General features: G+C 37.5%; 1 protein-coding gene across 11 annotated transcripts in view; it reads right to left on the bottom strand.

The window, feature by feature from the left end:
- The window catches only part of MTMR2 (myotubularin related protein 2), a 115,685-nt gene that overhangs the window by 58,900 nt on the left and 40,903 nt on the right, over positions 1-15,882 (bottom strand). For 6 of the 11 annotated variants that reach the window (XR_012333352.1, XR_012333351.1, XM_073808279.1 and 3 more), the window contains exon 3: positions 4,185-4,313. The exons of the other annotated variants lie outside the window; for them this stretch is intronic. Coding sequence is in view for 4 of the 6 variants with exons in the window: in XM_073808279.1 (XP_073664380.1) it covers positions 4,185-4,313 (129 nt within the window). In the remaining 2 variants the exon portion in view is untranslated. The remainder of the gene's footprint in view (positions 1-4,184; positions 4,314-15,882) is intronic. 11 annotated transcript variants of the gene reach the window in all.

The raw sequence follows: 15,882 nt of genomic DNA, 5'->3' as shown, positions 1-15,882 counted from the left end.
CCAAGGTGGCACAGCCTGGAGAAAAAGGTTTGGAATCCCTCTGGGGAAAAGGGAAAACAGTGAGTGAGCACACAGCTTTCCCAGCTGTGGGGACACTGCTAAAGAAACCCACCTCTCTCCCACAGCCTCAGAGTATTATTAAAGCAAGAGCTCCGTGACTGGGGGAAGGGAGGAGCTCAGGGAAGAGGCAGGTAGGAATACCAGAGGGCATTAAATGGATGTGGTTCTCTGCATTCTAGACTCCAGGAGGAAGGCCACCATGAGTCACTGGAAAAACTTTATCCAAAGATCCCCTAATCTGACCCACCAGAACTCCCAATTCCCCAAAGGCCACATCCAGACCGTCCCCACTCTGCAGCCAGCTCCTTGTTCACATTTCCAAGGGCAACAACAGTGAGAGTAAGCTCAGGTAGACAGGGAGTGTACATAGAAAACAAGCCAGGGTCTATGGGAAAGAGAGAAACCACAATCTTGAGCTGTAGCACCACCCTCTGGAAAATGAAAGAGAGATTAACCAACAGCCAGCCTGGGTCACAGTAAGATTTAGAGAAGACATACAAGCTTAACAATTCTGCCACCAGAGGGAGCAAGAAGTGTGGAGCTGATGTACCCATACAAGGTCACAGAAAGCCCCAGAACACAAGTAGGATCAACAAAAAGTATCTCTCAGCTAGTAAAGATTAGAGGAAGCAACTTAGTTCAAATGCCAAAACAGCAATGTAAAACTACAAGGAACATGAAGAATAAAGGAACTGTGACATTACCAAAAGATCATAATTATCCCCCAGTAACTGAAGGCAAAGACACAGAGATCTGTGATTTATCCAGTAAAGAATTCAAAATAGACATTTGAGGAAACTCAATGACCTACAAGAAAATAAAGAGACAATTTAACAAAATCTGGAAAACAATACATGATCAAAATGAGAAATAAACAGAGACAGAAATCATTAAAAGAACCAAACATGAATTCTGGAGCTGAAGAATTCAATGAATGAAATGAAGAATGCAAAAGAAAGCATCAACAACAGAACAGAACACTCAGAAGATAAGAATCCATGAGTTAGAGGATAGGAACTTTGAAATAACCCAGTCAGAGGAGAACAAAAAAGAAAGAATGAAAAAGAATAAAGAGGGCCTACATGATCTATGGAACACTATCAAAAGAATCAATAGCAGAATCATTGGAGTTCCAGAAGGAGAAGAGAAAAGAAAGGGGGAATAAAGCTTATTTAAAAAAAATAATGGCTGAAAACTTCCCAAACCTGGGGAGAACGTTGGACACTGAAGTTCATAAAGCTAATAGATCCCCCATTGTTTCAACTCAAAATTATTTTCTCCAAGACACATTATACTCAAACTGTCAAAAATCAAAGACAGGGCTTCCCTGGTGGCGCAGTGGTTGAGAGTCCGCCTGTCAATGCAGGGGACACGGGTTCGTGCCCCGGTCCGGGAAGATCCCACATGCCGCAGAGCGGCTGGGCCCGTGAGCCATGGCTGCTGAGCCTGCGTGTCTGGAGCCTGTGCTCCGCAATGGGAGGGGTCACAACAGTGAGAGGGCCGCATACCGCCAAAAAAAAAAAAAAAAAAAATCAAAGACAAAGAGAAAATCCTAAGAGCCGTAAGATAAAGATTGTAAACTACAAAGGAACCCCCATTAGGCTATCAGCAGATTTCTGAGCAGAAACCTTTCAGGCCAGGAGAGAGTGGAATGAATGATATATTCAAAGTGCTGAAAGGAAAAAATTGCCAGCTAAGAATACTCTATCCAACAAAGGTATCCTTCAGAAATGAAGACATTTCCAGATGAATAAAAGCTAGATCAGCCATATAAAATTATCACCACTAGATCTACCTTACAAAAAATGCTGAAAGGAATTCTTCAAGCTGAAATGAAAAGACACTAATAGTAACATGAAAATATACAATTCACTGATAAAGGTAAATATACAGTGAGGTTCAGAAAATTCTAATTCTGTAACAGGATGGTGTGTTAACCACATTACTTTCAACATTATATAGTTTAAAGGAAAAGACTATTAAAAATAACTAGAGCCAGTATAATTTCTGCATGAATACACAATATAAAAAGAGGTAAATTTTAACACTAAAAACATAGAAAGTTCAAAGCAATCCCTATCAAAATTCCACTGGCATTTTTCAACAGAAATACAAAAAAAAAACCCTAAAATTTGTATGAAACCACAAAAGATCTTGAATAGCCAAAGAAATCTTGAGAAAGAACACAGCTGGAGGCATACTTCCTGATTTCAAACTATATTACAAAGCTATAGTAGTCAAACAGTGTGGTACTGGCATTAAAAATACACATAGATCAATGGAACAGAATAGAGAGCACAGAAATAAACCCACTCATCTATGGTCAATTAATTTACAACAAAATTGCCAAGGATATGTAATGGGGAAAGGACAGTCTCTTTAACAAATAGTGCTGGGAAAACTGGACAGCCAAATGCAAAAGAGTGAAAATAGACTCCTATCTTACACCATACACAAGAATCAACTCAAAAGGAATTAAAGACTTGAATGTAAGACCTGAAAGCATAAAATTCCTAGAAGAAAATATAAAGGATAAGCTCCTTGACATCAGTCTTGGCAATGATTTTTTGGATTTGACACCAAAAGCAAAGGCAAAAAAAGCAAAAATAAACAAGTGGGACTATATCAAACTAAAAAGCTTCTGCACAACAAAGGAAACCATCAACAACAAAAAAAGACAACCTACCAAATGGGAGAAAATATTTGCAAATCATATATCTGATAAGGGGTTAATATTGAATATACAGAGAATTGATACAACTCAATAGTGTGTTTGGAAATGTTTATAATAAAATATGGGGGGAGTGGGGAGAGTAAGGATTTTAAACTTGATCAGTCATGTTAAGGAAAACCACTGCAGGTTTCTGATAGAGGTAAACGGCATGGTCATAAAGGTGCACAAAACTGTATATGATAAAGATGAAAGGATAATAATCTAGGACAGAAATATCAAAATCCTGGATTAGTCTGTGGTAGGAGAAATAAAGATGCATATGAAATAGTTGTTGGAAGAAGTGATCAAATTTGACCCTAGGTTTATAAAAAAAAAAAAATACAAGCAATTATTGAGTAACACAGGCTGCTTTTTACTTGAAGAGAATTGCATTTCAGATATGTCAGTAACGAAAAAAGAAATGCAGATTAAACAAAGAAAGGAGTTAAGGTCAAAACAAGAGGTCAACTCAGAAACACCAGGGTCCTACCTTCCTAAAATGAGAGTAGAGAAACTAAGACAGCAAAGCCAGACAGACTCATTAAGTTTGTCAGCATTCACATGGAACTGTCTTCAGCAGAGAAAAAGTTATATAACCCTCAGATATGAGAGGAAGAGAGAAATTCCCCCCAGAAGAAACCCCCTGGAATACATAAAACACTTTCTCATACTGGACCAAAGTCACGTTACTAAGTGGCTATCCATTCTGTTACTATCAGATGCATTAGATGCTGGCCTGCCTCAAGAGCTCTGGCTATATCAATAGATAAGATTATATAAAATCTGCTCTTTACTAGCACCTAATACAATATTTAATCCTTTTCTTAACTATCAAGAAAAGTGTACTGATCACATTAAAATCTTACTGGTGGAAAAAAACACACAGATTGAAATGTATAATTTATTATTCCTAAAACATAATTCAGTTTTGCTCTCTCCCAACCATGTTTTTTTTTCCCCCATTTTCTTCCATGCCCTCTTTATCAAACTATTTTCGAAATGCTCAGTAACTTTCCATGCAACTCTAACCTACCTCCCTGTCTCTCCTTCTCTCTGATCAGGAAATTACTATAAAGGAAATTCAGAAACCTTGTCTATAATGATGATCTGGAAGTTGGCAAGTTTATGGGTCAGTTTTCACATGGAATGTCAGATGACAGAAAGATAGGAAAGAATTTTTCTGAAATCTGCAAAACACTAAATTATAATCACCTGAAAGGGAAAAATGAGTCTGTAGAAGTTATACACTATCTCTCACAGCTTCTTTATGTACTAGAACTGTGAAGAAAAAAATGAACTTACTCTTCATTGGATAATTCTATTAAAGAAAATTATTTTACATCAATTTCACTTTATTCTATTTTTATACTTCACTGACAAACCACAAAGTATGCAAATGAATCATACAAACCAAACTCTGAAGAGGCACAGACTGGCGTCTGGGATGGATCTTACTGGTTACATATTTGAAAGTACATCCAAATTCAAGCACAAGGAAGCTCGTTCTTTTTATAACACTGCCAAGGACACTGGTTTTCAGCTGAAACCACAATTAGTAAGATATGGATAATATTACATCACCATCAATGATTGAACAACAACAAAAAAAGGGCAAGTATCTACAGAGGAACAGTCTGGAAAGCATCACTTCATGCTATGGGTTGAACTGTGCCCCTCAATAAACACAGGTTGAGGTACTAACTGACAGCACCTTGGAACATGACCTTATTTGGAAACAGAGTCAATGCAGATGTAATTAGTTAAATGAGGATATACTGGATAGGGTGGACCCCTAATCCAATATGACTGTTGTCCATATAAGAAGACATCCCTAGAAGACACAGAGATACCAGGATAATGCCATATGAAGATGGAGGCAGAGATTGGAGTGATGGATGTTCCAATGGATGGAACACCAAGGATCATTGGTCCTCCCCGGCAGCAAGAAAAGAGGTATCAAACAGATTCTTCCTCTGAACCCTCAGAAGTAACCAACCCTCTCAACACCTTGATTTTAGATTGTGAGAAAGAAACAAAAATCACTGTTTTTCAATCCTCTACTCTCAACACTTCTGACACCAGATGTGTGTTTTTTCCCACACCAAGTAATTCTCCAATTCTCAGCGGATACCAACTGGGTGCCCTATAATTCAGTTACCACACTATCACCCATGGTTAGTGCAGACTTCACATTGTAAGGGCTTAGTCCCACAAGACTGCCTCCTACTTCAAGCACTAATCTCAAGTCTCAGGTTGCCAACTGTACTTCTGACCAATCGTTCATAAATCAAGGGTTCCCACAACCCCTCCTTGGGTTCAATAATTTGCTAAAATGGTTCACAAAACTCAGGGAAACACCTTACCTACATTCGCCAGTTTATTATGAAGGACAGAACTCAGAAACAACCAGATGGAAGACCTACATATGGCAAGGAATGGGGTATGAGGCTGTGTGGAATTTCCATGCCCTGTCTGGGCCTATTACTCTCCCAGAACCTCAAAGTGTTCACCAGTCTGGAAGCTCTTTAAACCCCTTCAGTAAGGGTATTTTTATGGATAAGGGTATTTTTATGGAGGCTTCATTACTTAGACATGATTGATTGAATTACTGGCCATTAGTGATTAACTAAACCTCCAGCCCCTCTCCCCTCCCCAGAGATGGGAGGGGGCTGAAAGTTCCAAACCTAATCAAAGGTGGATTCTCCTGACAACCAGGCCCCATCCTTAGGGGCTTTCCAAAAGTCATTCATTAATATAAACTCAGGTGTGATCCAAAGGGGTGTGTTATGAATAACAAAAGATGCTTTTACTTTTATCACTCTGGAAACAGAGACAAAAACTAAATATTATAACAAAAGATGCTCCTATGGCTCTTATCACTTAGAAAATGACAAAAGTTTTAGGAGCTCTGACCAAGACTTAAGGATGAAGATAGATAGATAGATAGATAGATAGATAGATAGATAGATAGATAGATAGATATTTCTTATTACATACTCCAGAACTGTGAGAGAATAAATTTTTGTTGTTTTAAGCCACTCAGTTTGTATATTCTGTTACAGCAGCCCTAGGAATAACACACCTAATATCAAGAAAAATTTTCAAGTTTAAATCTTAAAATGCAAGGTGTTCATAACTGCCAAAACTTGGAAGCAATAGAAAAGTCCTTCAGTGAGTGAATGGATAAACAAACTGTGGTACATCAATACAAAGGAATAATATTTAGTGATAAGAAGAAATGAGCTATCAAGCCACAAAAAGATATGGAGGAATCTCAAAGGCATACTGCTAAGTAAAAGAAGCCAATCTGGCTATGTATTAGATGATTCCAACTATATGACATTCTGGAAAAGCAAAACTATGGAGACAGTAAAAAGATCAGCGGTAGTCAGGGGTTCAGGGAGAAGGGGGGGAGACAAATAGGTGGATTAAAGAGTGCTTTTAGGGTAGTTAAACTACTTTGTATGATACAGTAATGGTGGAAACATGTCATTATACATTTGTCAAAACCCGTAGAATGTACCACACAAAGACTGAACCCTAATGTAAACTACAGATTTTAATTAATATTATTATGTGTCAATATTGGTTCATCAATTATAACAAATGCACCATACTAATATGTAAATAGGATGTAAATAGGAGAAACTGTGGAGGTTGAGGAGGGGAATAACATAGGGCTGCAGGGCTTCCCTGGTGGCACAGTGGTGGAGACTCCTGCTGATGCAGGGGAAACGGGTTCGTGCCCCGGTCCAGGAAGATCCCACATGCCGCGGAGCGGCTGGGCCCATGAGCCATGGCCGTTGAGCCTGCACATCTGGAGCGTGTGCTCTGCAACGGGAGAGGCCACAACAGTGAGAGGCCCGTATACCGCAAAAACAAAAAACAAAACAAAAAAAAAAACATAGGGCTGCAACTATTTTAAAAAAAATAACTTAGGACATTAAAATAACCACAAAAACAACTACCATTGGGACTTCCCTGATGGCGCAGTGGTTAAGAATCCGCCTGCCAATTCAGGGGACACAGGTTCAAGCCCTGGGCCGGGAAGATCCCACATACCGCAGAGCAACTAAGCCCACGTGCCACAACTACTGAGCCTGCGCTCTGCTCTAGAGCCCACAAGCCACAACTACTGAGCCCACGTGCCACAACTACTGAAGCCAGTGCACCTAGAGCCCATGCTCCGCAACAAGAGAAGCCACCACAATAAGAAGCCCACGCGCCGCAACTAGAGAAAGCCCGCGCACAGCAACGAAGACCCAACGCAGCCAAAAATAAATAAATTTTAAAAAATTTAAAAAAAAAACTACCATCTATGACCAATATCATTTCATAAAAGAAAGGAGTCTTTTAAAACCAAAAAGTTAGAATGATATAATCCTGTGATAAAGAACACTTCTTCCCAGTAAAGGATGGCTTATATCAATTTCTGCCAAAAGCAAACGGAAGTAGATAGGTAGGTAGATAAAATATTATCTCATTACTTTCATTTTACCTCATACACAGAAGACATCATCATGACCTGACCTGGTTAATGCACTGCTTTTAGAAGATCATTACTCATTTACTGCTTATAATACCTTGAAAGAGAAGTAGTGGTTTTATTCCCATTTCTAAATGGGGTAATTGATCCTTAGAGAAGTTAAGCAACTTTTCCAAGGTGACATATACCTCACAACAGCAGATGAACTTGAACAGATGTATGACTGAACTAAGACTATGACCATGACATAATAGCATCCTACTGTAACTGTATAGCAAGCAAGTGATATGATGGATCAGAGGCTGAGAAAGAGATCACAACCAGAGGTAAAGATATGGGAGTCACCCATAAAGTGACGATAGCTGAAGTTATGAGAAAGAAAGAGCATAAGGAAGACAGGAGTAGGGAGTTTGGGGGTGAGCAAGTGATGAAGGACATATTACGGTCACCTTGTTTAGCTGAGGAGAGAGGAACAGCAAGTACACAAAGGAGGGGCAGTCCAATAGAAAAGAAGTGAACCCATAAATTGTCACCAGGTTTGAAACCTAGAGTCATCATCTTTGACTCCTCTCTCCCCCAATCTGCAATACTCAGGCAGCTTAAACACATTACGTCCACATAAATGTTTTTTCAAACCTGTCCTTTACTCTGCATTGTCATTACCCTAGTGCATGCCCTTTATCAATTTTTACTTGGAATTGTACAAACAGCCTCCAAACATATCTCCCTGTTTTCATTCTACCTGCCTCTAATTAATACCCCTCTTTATGTATCCGCGGCTTCTTCTAGACCTCCCCCAACAATTCCCAGCAAATGGAAACTTAAACACACTCTTCTGTCCTGAATTTTTTAATCTATCTTGAACATATTTTCATATCCACATATGAAAATCCATTTTTTCTTTCCAAATACTACATAGTATACAATTGTAAACACATAATTTATTTAACCATCCCCCTAAGCAAAAAACATTTCTATTGTTTCCAGACTTTCTTCATTACAAATTTGAGAATCAGCTTGTCAAGTCTTAACCATATTATTTACAAAATAAGCAAGAATTAAAATCTGAACAATATTGAGCCTTTCTATCAAAAAAACAAGGTATGACTTTCCATTTATTTAAGTATTCTTTTATATTACTCAGCAGAGTTTTAAAGTTTCTTCATATAGTTTCTTCCTATATCTTAAGTTTATTCCTGGATATTTTATATTTTTAATTGTTATTATAAATAGGATCTTTCCCTTCCTGATATTTATAAGTATTTTTATAATAGAAAGCTGTTGATCCTTACATATCAATTTTGGCTTTTAGTATGCCTTGTAATGTTTTGCTGAAAGTTGGACATGATGCGCCACGTAAAAAGAACTGATATAAACAGGCCCCTAATGATGTCATAGTGAGGTGAGGAGGTGGGAGGGGAAATGTTCTATAGTCCTATGACTGAATCCCATAGTCCTCTGTCTTTTAGTGAGCTTGTGCCCCTGCAGTGTGATGTTTACAAGTGTTTCTTTGTCCCTCCACCCCTCCCACCCCCAGATAGGACAGGTTGGCTAGAGGGTGCTGAAGTCTGTATTTCTCTTCTCCCATGGGGAAGGTTAGAGGAGGCTGGAATTGGGTATTTCCCTTTCCCCAGGTCAGTTAGGCTCTCACAAAGCCCATAGGCTGGGCTAGTAAAATAGTTTCTTTTGAGGGCAGGTCTTGTTAAGAAGAACAGAATATTCTGGACATTTTCAAAATAGCTGCTTTTCCCCTCCCTCTGCCAGAAGCAAAAGAGATTTTTCTCAGTCTTCACTGTGAGAACCTGGTAGGGCTCCTATAGGTAAAACTCACAAAACTATGAAGGTCCCCCTAAGACTGGGACCCCCTTGAGTATTTAACTCTCAGTCTTGTCCACGCTGATCCGCCAGCAATTTGTCAATTACAGTTTAAGTTGTCCTGCCCCTTACTGGTTCCAGAGACAGTTTCTGCTGACGGGTTTCTGTTCTGCCTGTCTCTCTAATTTGGGAGACAGCCATTTGTCCTGTGATCTCAATTCTCTGATGGATCTAAGAAGAGCTAAATTTCAACTTATTGGCTTTTTACTTGTTTGTTAGGACAGATGACTTCCAAGCTTCTTTTTGTAAGCAGTCACCTGATTAGTCTTTTGTTTCTAATAATTTTCATTTGATTTTCTTAACTTCCAGGTAAAATGAATGCTCCTTTTCAGTAATATGCCTCCAATGTACAGTTGTCCCTTGGTATCCACAAGGGATTGGTTCCAGGACCCCCACTGGATACCAAAATCTGAGGATCCTCAAGGCCCTTTTATAAAATGGCATAATATTTGCATATAACTTACGCAAATTCTCCCACATACTTTAAATCAATTCTACATTACTGAAAAAAATTCTAATAAAATGTAAGTGCTATGTAAATAGTTGCCGGTGAATGGCAAATTCAAGTTCTGTTTTTTGAAAATTCTGGAATTTATTTCCCCAAATATTTTCAATCCGCAGTTAGTTGAATCTGCTGATAAGGAACCTGTGGATTCAGGGGGCAGACTATATTTCTCTAATCTAACTGCATCAGACATTACTTATAAAGACTGCTAAATAACACAGGCATGATAGTAGGTACCCTGTCCTGTTCTTTAATGGGACTACTTCTAATGTTTTAATATTAGGCACAATGCTTAAGAAGTATTTACCTATTCCCTTCTAATTAGAAGTTCTAAAAACCTGAAACAGGTTAAATTTGGTCAAATACTCTTTATTAAATGCCTTTTCTGCATATATAAAGATAATTATGTGGAACCCTCTCTGTCTTGTAAAGGAAGTTATATCAGCAGCACTTTTACTATGCTTAGCTTTGAAGTGTGAAACATTCTCTACTCCAGTATCAGGATCATGTTAATAAGTGTTCTACCTAATTAAATATACTTTAGGCACAAACACTTTCTTTATCTCCTTACTATCAACTGAATATAGTCACTATTATTCCTGTTGCATCATGACTATATTAAATATACTTTTATGTTTATCAATTTTTCCATACATTCTAATTTTTTAATAATCTCTATATATGTTTCTATTATAATTATTTGGCTCTTTTTACTAAAACTCTTAACAGAGTTAATTCAGAGCTTTTATTCTTTTAAGCCTTAAAGGGGTTAATAATACCTGCAATATAATCTGCAAATCACATCAAAATAATTACAAACCCAATAAACATGCTATAGACTACTCAACAGTATAGTATCTAAGACCCTACTTACTGTAGCTTAGCCAACTGCTGACATCATGAACTTGTGGTGAGTAGAGTTGAAGAGCTTTTACTCTGATACCCAATCTTGTAACTGTAAAAGTTCTACATAAAACTTTTAAGGAAGATTCTTTTGTGTACCAGATACTAAGAGTAATGGTGACAGTAGTAGAGCACTGGTGATTTTTATTTTTTCCTTAATCCTATTTCTATTTCCCACAAATTAGTACACTGTATTACTTTTATAATAAAAAAAACTCTCAAGGTTATTATAAAAGATACAAAATTTTACAAATACGAGTCAGGTAATTTTTGAGAGAAAAGTTTCAGTAAAATGGAAATCATGAGGGTGTGGTCTGAAGTCATTTCTCTATTAAGCATGGAAATGAGACAACTGTGAACATTTCCAAGTGTGATGAAGGAATTGAATTAGTGACTGTCTCTCTTCCAAATTTTCCTCATATAATTTCTTCAAAGCTTTTTCAACATTGTTCCCTCTCTGATTTTTATCTAAATATCTCCCATCAGAAAAAAAAGATCATAATGAGCTAGAAGGGTCAGAGATGGGACTGAGTCTATGATAAACGGGCTGACCATGATTTGTTTCACTGAAGAAGAGAAGTACATTCCAGATGTGTGAGTGAGTGATCATGAATGGAAGTGTGAATGAGCACATATTGTGTAAGGGACTAAAAGAAGAATCCCTATCTATCGGGGTGGGATTACACTTGGGGACAGTTAGAGATACAGTGTGATAGTTGTGATGGGATCAAACACACAGAACCCTGAACACAAGGCTTAGAAGTCTGAACTCACTACTGTAAGAAACGGGGATCCCCTTGAAGAATTTTTAAACAGGGTATCACATATGGAAGTGATGTCAGAGGAAGATTAGCCTTATGGTAGTGCATTAGCTGCATCAGACAAAGACAAGCCTATCAGATATAAGAACTAGGGGACTGTTAACAATGGAAAGTAAAGGGGAAATAAGCATTTTTCAAAAGATATGACATTCTGTTAAAAGAGAAAGTAACTTTCTATTTCTCATTCTCTTCAACTGATTAGTCAAAACACTTTTCCTGGGTACCTTCCACATTCCAAATATGGAGTTCTAAGGATACAAGACAGGACAACAGATGTATCTTATCTGTATATATCTTATAGTATATTCTCTTTTTCTTTCCAGAACGTTTATTTTTCTTTAAATTCTTGTTTTTGTAAATGCCCTCCAAGTTTTTTCTTTAAGTATGTTTAAATGTAGTAGTACTTTATTTACTTATAATGTAAACTGCTTTGGAATGTTCTGCCCTTTCTGCTCCCAAGGTATACCTTTGTCATAGTACCTAACATATAATAATCATGGATTTGCTACCTCCTTTTCCACTGTACATATAGATTTTTCTTAAGTCTTCTGTATATACAATCATTCATAAATAATAAAAGTTTTGTTTCTTCCTTTCATTTCTTACATTATTTATTCTTTTCCTATTTTACTGGCTAGGACTCCTAGCATAATGTTGAATAAAAGTGGTGATAGAAATCATCATCAGGTTTCTAAGTTTAAAGGAAATGCTTCTAACATCTTCCCATTAAGTATGAGGCTTACTGTGGAGTTTTGGTGGATATCCTTTATTTTGCTAAGATGTTCTTTTCAATTCCTAGGCTCTCAAGAGTTGATGTTGGTATGAGGGGTGGTGGTATTAATCATAATAAGTGCTAACTTCAATCAGTTTTGCTCTGGCTATTTAAATAACTATGTATAATAGACACTGTTCTCTGTTTACCTAACATCTGCTCTATGAGCCTTAAACTTATTCCAACTAGATTTGCATACTTACAGAATATGTCAATATTACATTCATGTACACACTCTAGATAAGAAATAATCCAATTATCTCTGACCTTTCGTTCATAAAGAAATATGAACAATATAACACAAATTTTGAAAGGACAATCACACTTGCTTGATTTAAGCCCATTAAATATTTCAAGGGCAGATGGTTAAGAACAAAACCCAAAATATTATTAACTTTTATCTCATATATATTTATGTATACATAAACTATATAAATATAAATATATATATAAAATATATAAAATATATTTTTATATATAAAAATATATATAAAATATATATATATAATATATATATATTTTATTCTAAAATAGAGATAAAAAACAAAGAATAGGGGCTTCCCTGGTGGCGCAGTGGTTTATTCTAAAATAGAGATAAAAAACAAAGAATAGGGGCTTCCCTAGTGGCGCAGTGGTTGAGAGTCTGCCTGCCGATGCAGGGGACATGGGTTCATGCCCCGGTCCGGGAAGATCCCACATGCCGCAGAGCGGCTGGGCCCATGAGCCATGGCCGTTGAGCCTGCGCGTCCGGAGCCTGTGCTCCGCAACAGGAGAGGCCACAACAGTGAGAAGCCCACATACCACAAAAAAAAAAAAAAAAAATACAATTTCATTTTAATATTTGATTTTGAATTGTAGACAAACATCCGTGTAAGTGCCATATCACAGGCATCAACAAAGGAAAGGGGGTACTGCGTAGCCTGACTTTTACCTTATCTTTTAATCACCACCATTTAAGGAACATACTTCGCTTAAAGCCCAATGCTATACTAATTACTATTTATACTATTAAATAGTATAAATACTAATTAAAATTTATACTATTTATAAATAAATAGAGTTGTGCATTTGAATTTTAAAATCCTGTATTTCATGGGATTTTAGTCTTCAGTGAGCAAATAAATCAACCAAACACAAATTCCCTAGGTTCTTAATTCTACTGTCAAACTTTAAAAATATGTTCTTATTAAAGAAAGTCTGATTTTAAAAATTGCAAATTTATTTTAAAATAATTTATTAAAAATTCTATATGAAAGGATTTTAAGTTTTTTAAATGAAATTAAATAGGCTGCACTACCAAGTGAAGAACAAATGAAGCAAAGAGAAAACCCTAATGTTACTGAGGATTCAATTTATCAAGCCTAAGTTTGTGCTCAACTTTTTAGAAATACATCTGCTGGATTAAATCTGTATATGACTTTTTCCACAACAAACAAGGCTCACAGGGTGAAAAAGTACCACAAATAGAATTCCACCTGAGTAAATATAAGTTCAAGATATCTAGAATAGTCCACTACCCCCACTGATTTTCCATTCTGCTTTACTGATGTAGGAGCAAAGAATCTTGCTTGACTAAGAAATTCATAACAGAAGCTTTCACAGCTGTTACTCCACTACAACACTAACCTTTCAGGAAAGTGTCACTTCATGGTGCCTGCAGCAGAAAACCTATACAATTCAATTTAATATTTTTAATGAAGCAGGATTGGCTTTTCAATGCATTATGTTCTTTACACTTCTATTTAAAAGTTGTTACTGGGGCTTCCCTGGTGGCGCAGTGGTTGAGAGTCCGCACTGCCGATGCAGGGGACACGGGTTCGTGCCCCGGTCTGGGAAAATCCCACAATGCCGCGGAGTGGCTGGACCCGTGAGCCATGGCCGCTGAGCCTGCGTGTCTGGAGCCTGTGCTCCACAATGGGAGAGGCCGCAACAGTGAGAGGCCCGCGAACCGCAAAAAAAAAAAAAAAAAAAAAAAAAAAGTTGTTACTAACAGAGCTTCTAAAATGTTGAGGCTCAGGGCAGAGATAAACATGAGGCTATGTGGAGAACTCAAAGCCTACAGGTTAACCAACTTCAAATCGTCTGTGAATGATGATGTTCAAACTACCATACCAAGCCCCTCATCTCATAAATAGAGCCAAACCATGGTCAAAGAACAACATAGCTGTCTGCAGTTAGTTGCACATATAATTTACTAGAACACTACCATTTTATAGCCACTAAAGGTATACATAATAAAAGCAAAATATCATCAACTAACAAAATTGAGAAGGGGGAGAGATCAGATATTATTAGAAAAACCATCTTTTATGATTAATTAGAAAAGCAATTCTCACTTATTAAGGGATATTGAAAACTGCTATTTCTACCTCAAAAATGTGTTAAAGTTATTCCTTTTAATTAAGAAAATTGCACTTCACATTTGAAAAAACTTAGCAACAAAATCATGGGAGAATAGTCTCTCTGGATAATGTGCTGTACAGGAATATGACCAATCTGAGACCAAATATCAATACAAGGGCAACACCCAGCTGTGTGCCTTTAAGCACATGATTTAATTCAGCTCTTCTGAATATCAGGTTGCTCTTTGTCAAACAGGGTAGTGATATCTGTCTCACAGGATTGTTGTGAAAGTTAAATGAGATAAGGGGTGTATAAATATTTATCCAGGTAGCACACTACACTTTTTTCAATTATTAGAAGTATGTTTTTCCTCCACCCTACACAAACATTTGAAATCAGGCTGCATTTTAAAAATGATATTAAATGTTACTCCTTCATTTCCCTTCCACAACTGAAAAAAAGACTGTGATTAAGGTAAAGATTATATCTAATAATCAAGGATATCTTTTAAAATGAGGAAACAGGAAAACAGTCAGCCTAAGCATATTAGTTTTTTCTTTTTTCTCTGTCCTTTCAGGCACTCTACTGTGGAAAGTACGGTTAACCTTTGGTTGCCCAAAACCATCTTCTCCTTAATTTAACATTTAACAATTGTCTCTTCATTTGTCTATTAAAAATTATCTGAGTTGGGCTTCCCTGGTGGCGCAGTAGTTGAGAGTCCACCTGCCGATGCAGAGGACACGGGTTCGTGCCCCGGTCCGGGAGGATCCCACGTGCAGCGGAGCGGCTGCGCCCGTGAGCCACGGCCGCTGAGCCTGCACATCCGGGGCCTGTGCTCCACAACGGGAGAGGCCACAACAGTGAGAGGCCCGCGTACCGCAAAAAAAAAAAAAAAATTATCTGAGGGCCCCACGAAGTTGTGAAAGATGCTGAATTGACAAGGCACTAATGGGGACAATTCCTGAAGTCATGGACCTGATGTATAAATTTAACAGATTCCCTTAGTATCCTAGTGCTAAGAGAGTCAATAATTCAGGACATTTTTGTGTCTAATGTAAAACCTGAAGGGACAACAGCATAAAATAAGACTACTCCAGACAAACTTACATATATGATCACCAGACTCATTATCTCCAAATAGGATGTATGCAAATGATCTTTTGCTTCAGAAGGAGAATAAAAGTACTTTGTTACCTTTTTTGGGGAAAGGAGGGAGGGAGAGAGGAAGGAAGGAAGGGAGGGAGCACGTAGTGCCCAGATCTTGGTTTCTAATACCATTCTCCAATAAAAGAAATCTGGCTCCCTGAGAAATGGATGATGATTCTAGGACTGGGGCAGGAAGTATCAAGATGAGCTTGGAGTATCTTGCAGTGACAGAAAGTAAGGAAGAGCTGATAAACAAAC

The sequence above is a fragment of the Tursiops truncatus genome, chromosome 8 (assembly GCF_011762595.2).
Source record: "Tursiops truncatus isolate mTurTru1 chromosome 8, mTurTru1.mat.Y, whole genome shotgun sequence".
In the NCBI taxonomy this organism is placed as follows: Eukaryota; Metazoa; Chordata; class Mammalia; order Artiodactyla; family Delphinidae; genus Tursiops; species Tursiops truncatus.
The sequence above is the reverse complement of the archived record's forward strand: the minus strand, read 5'-3'. Positions and strand labels throughout refer to the sequence as shown.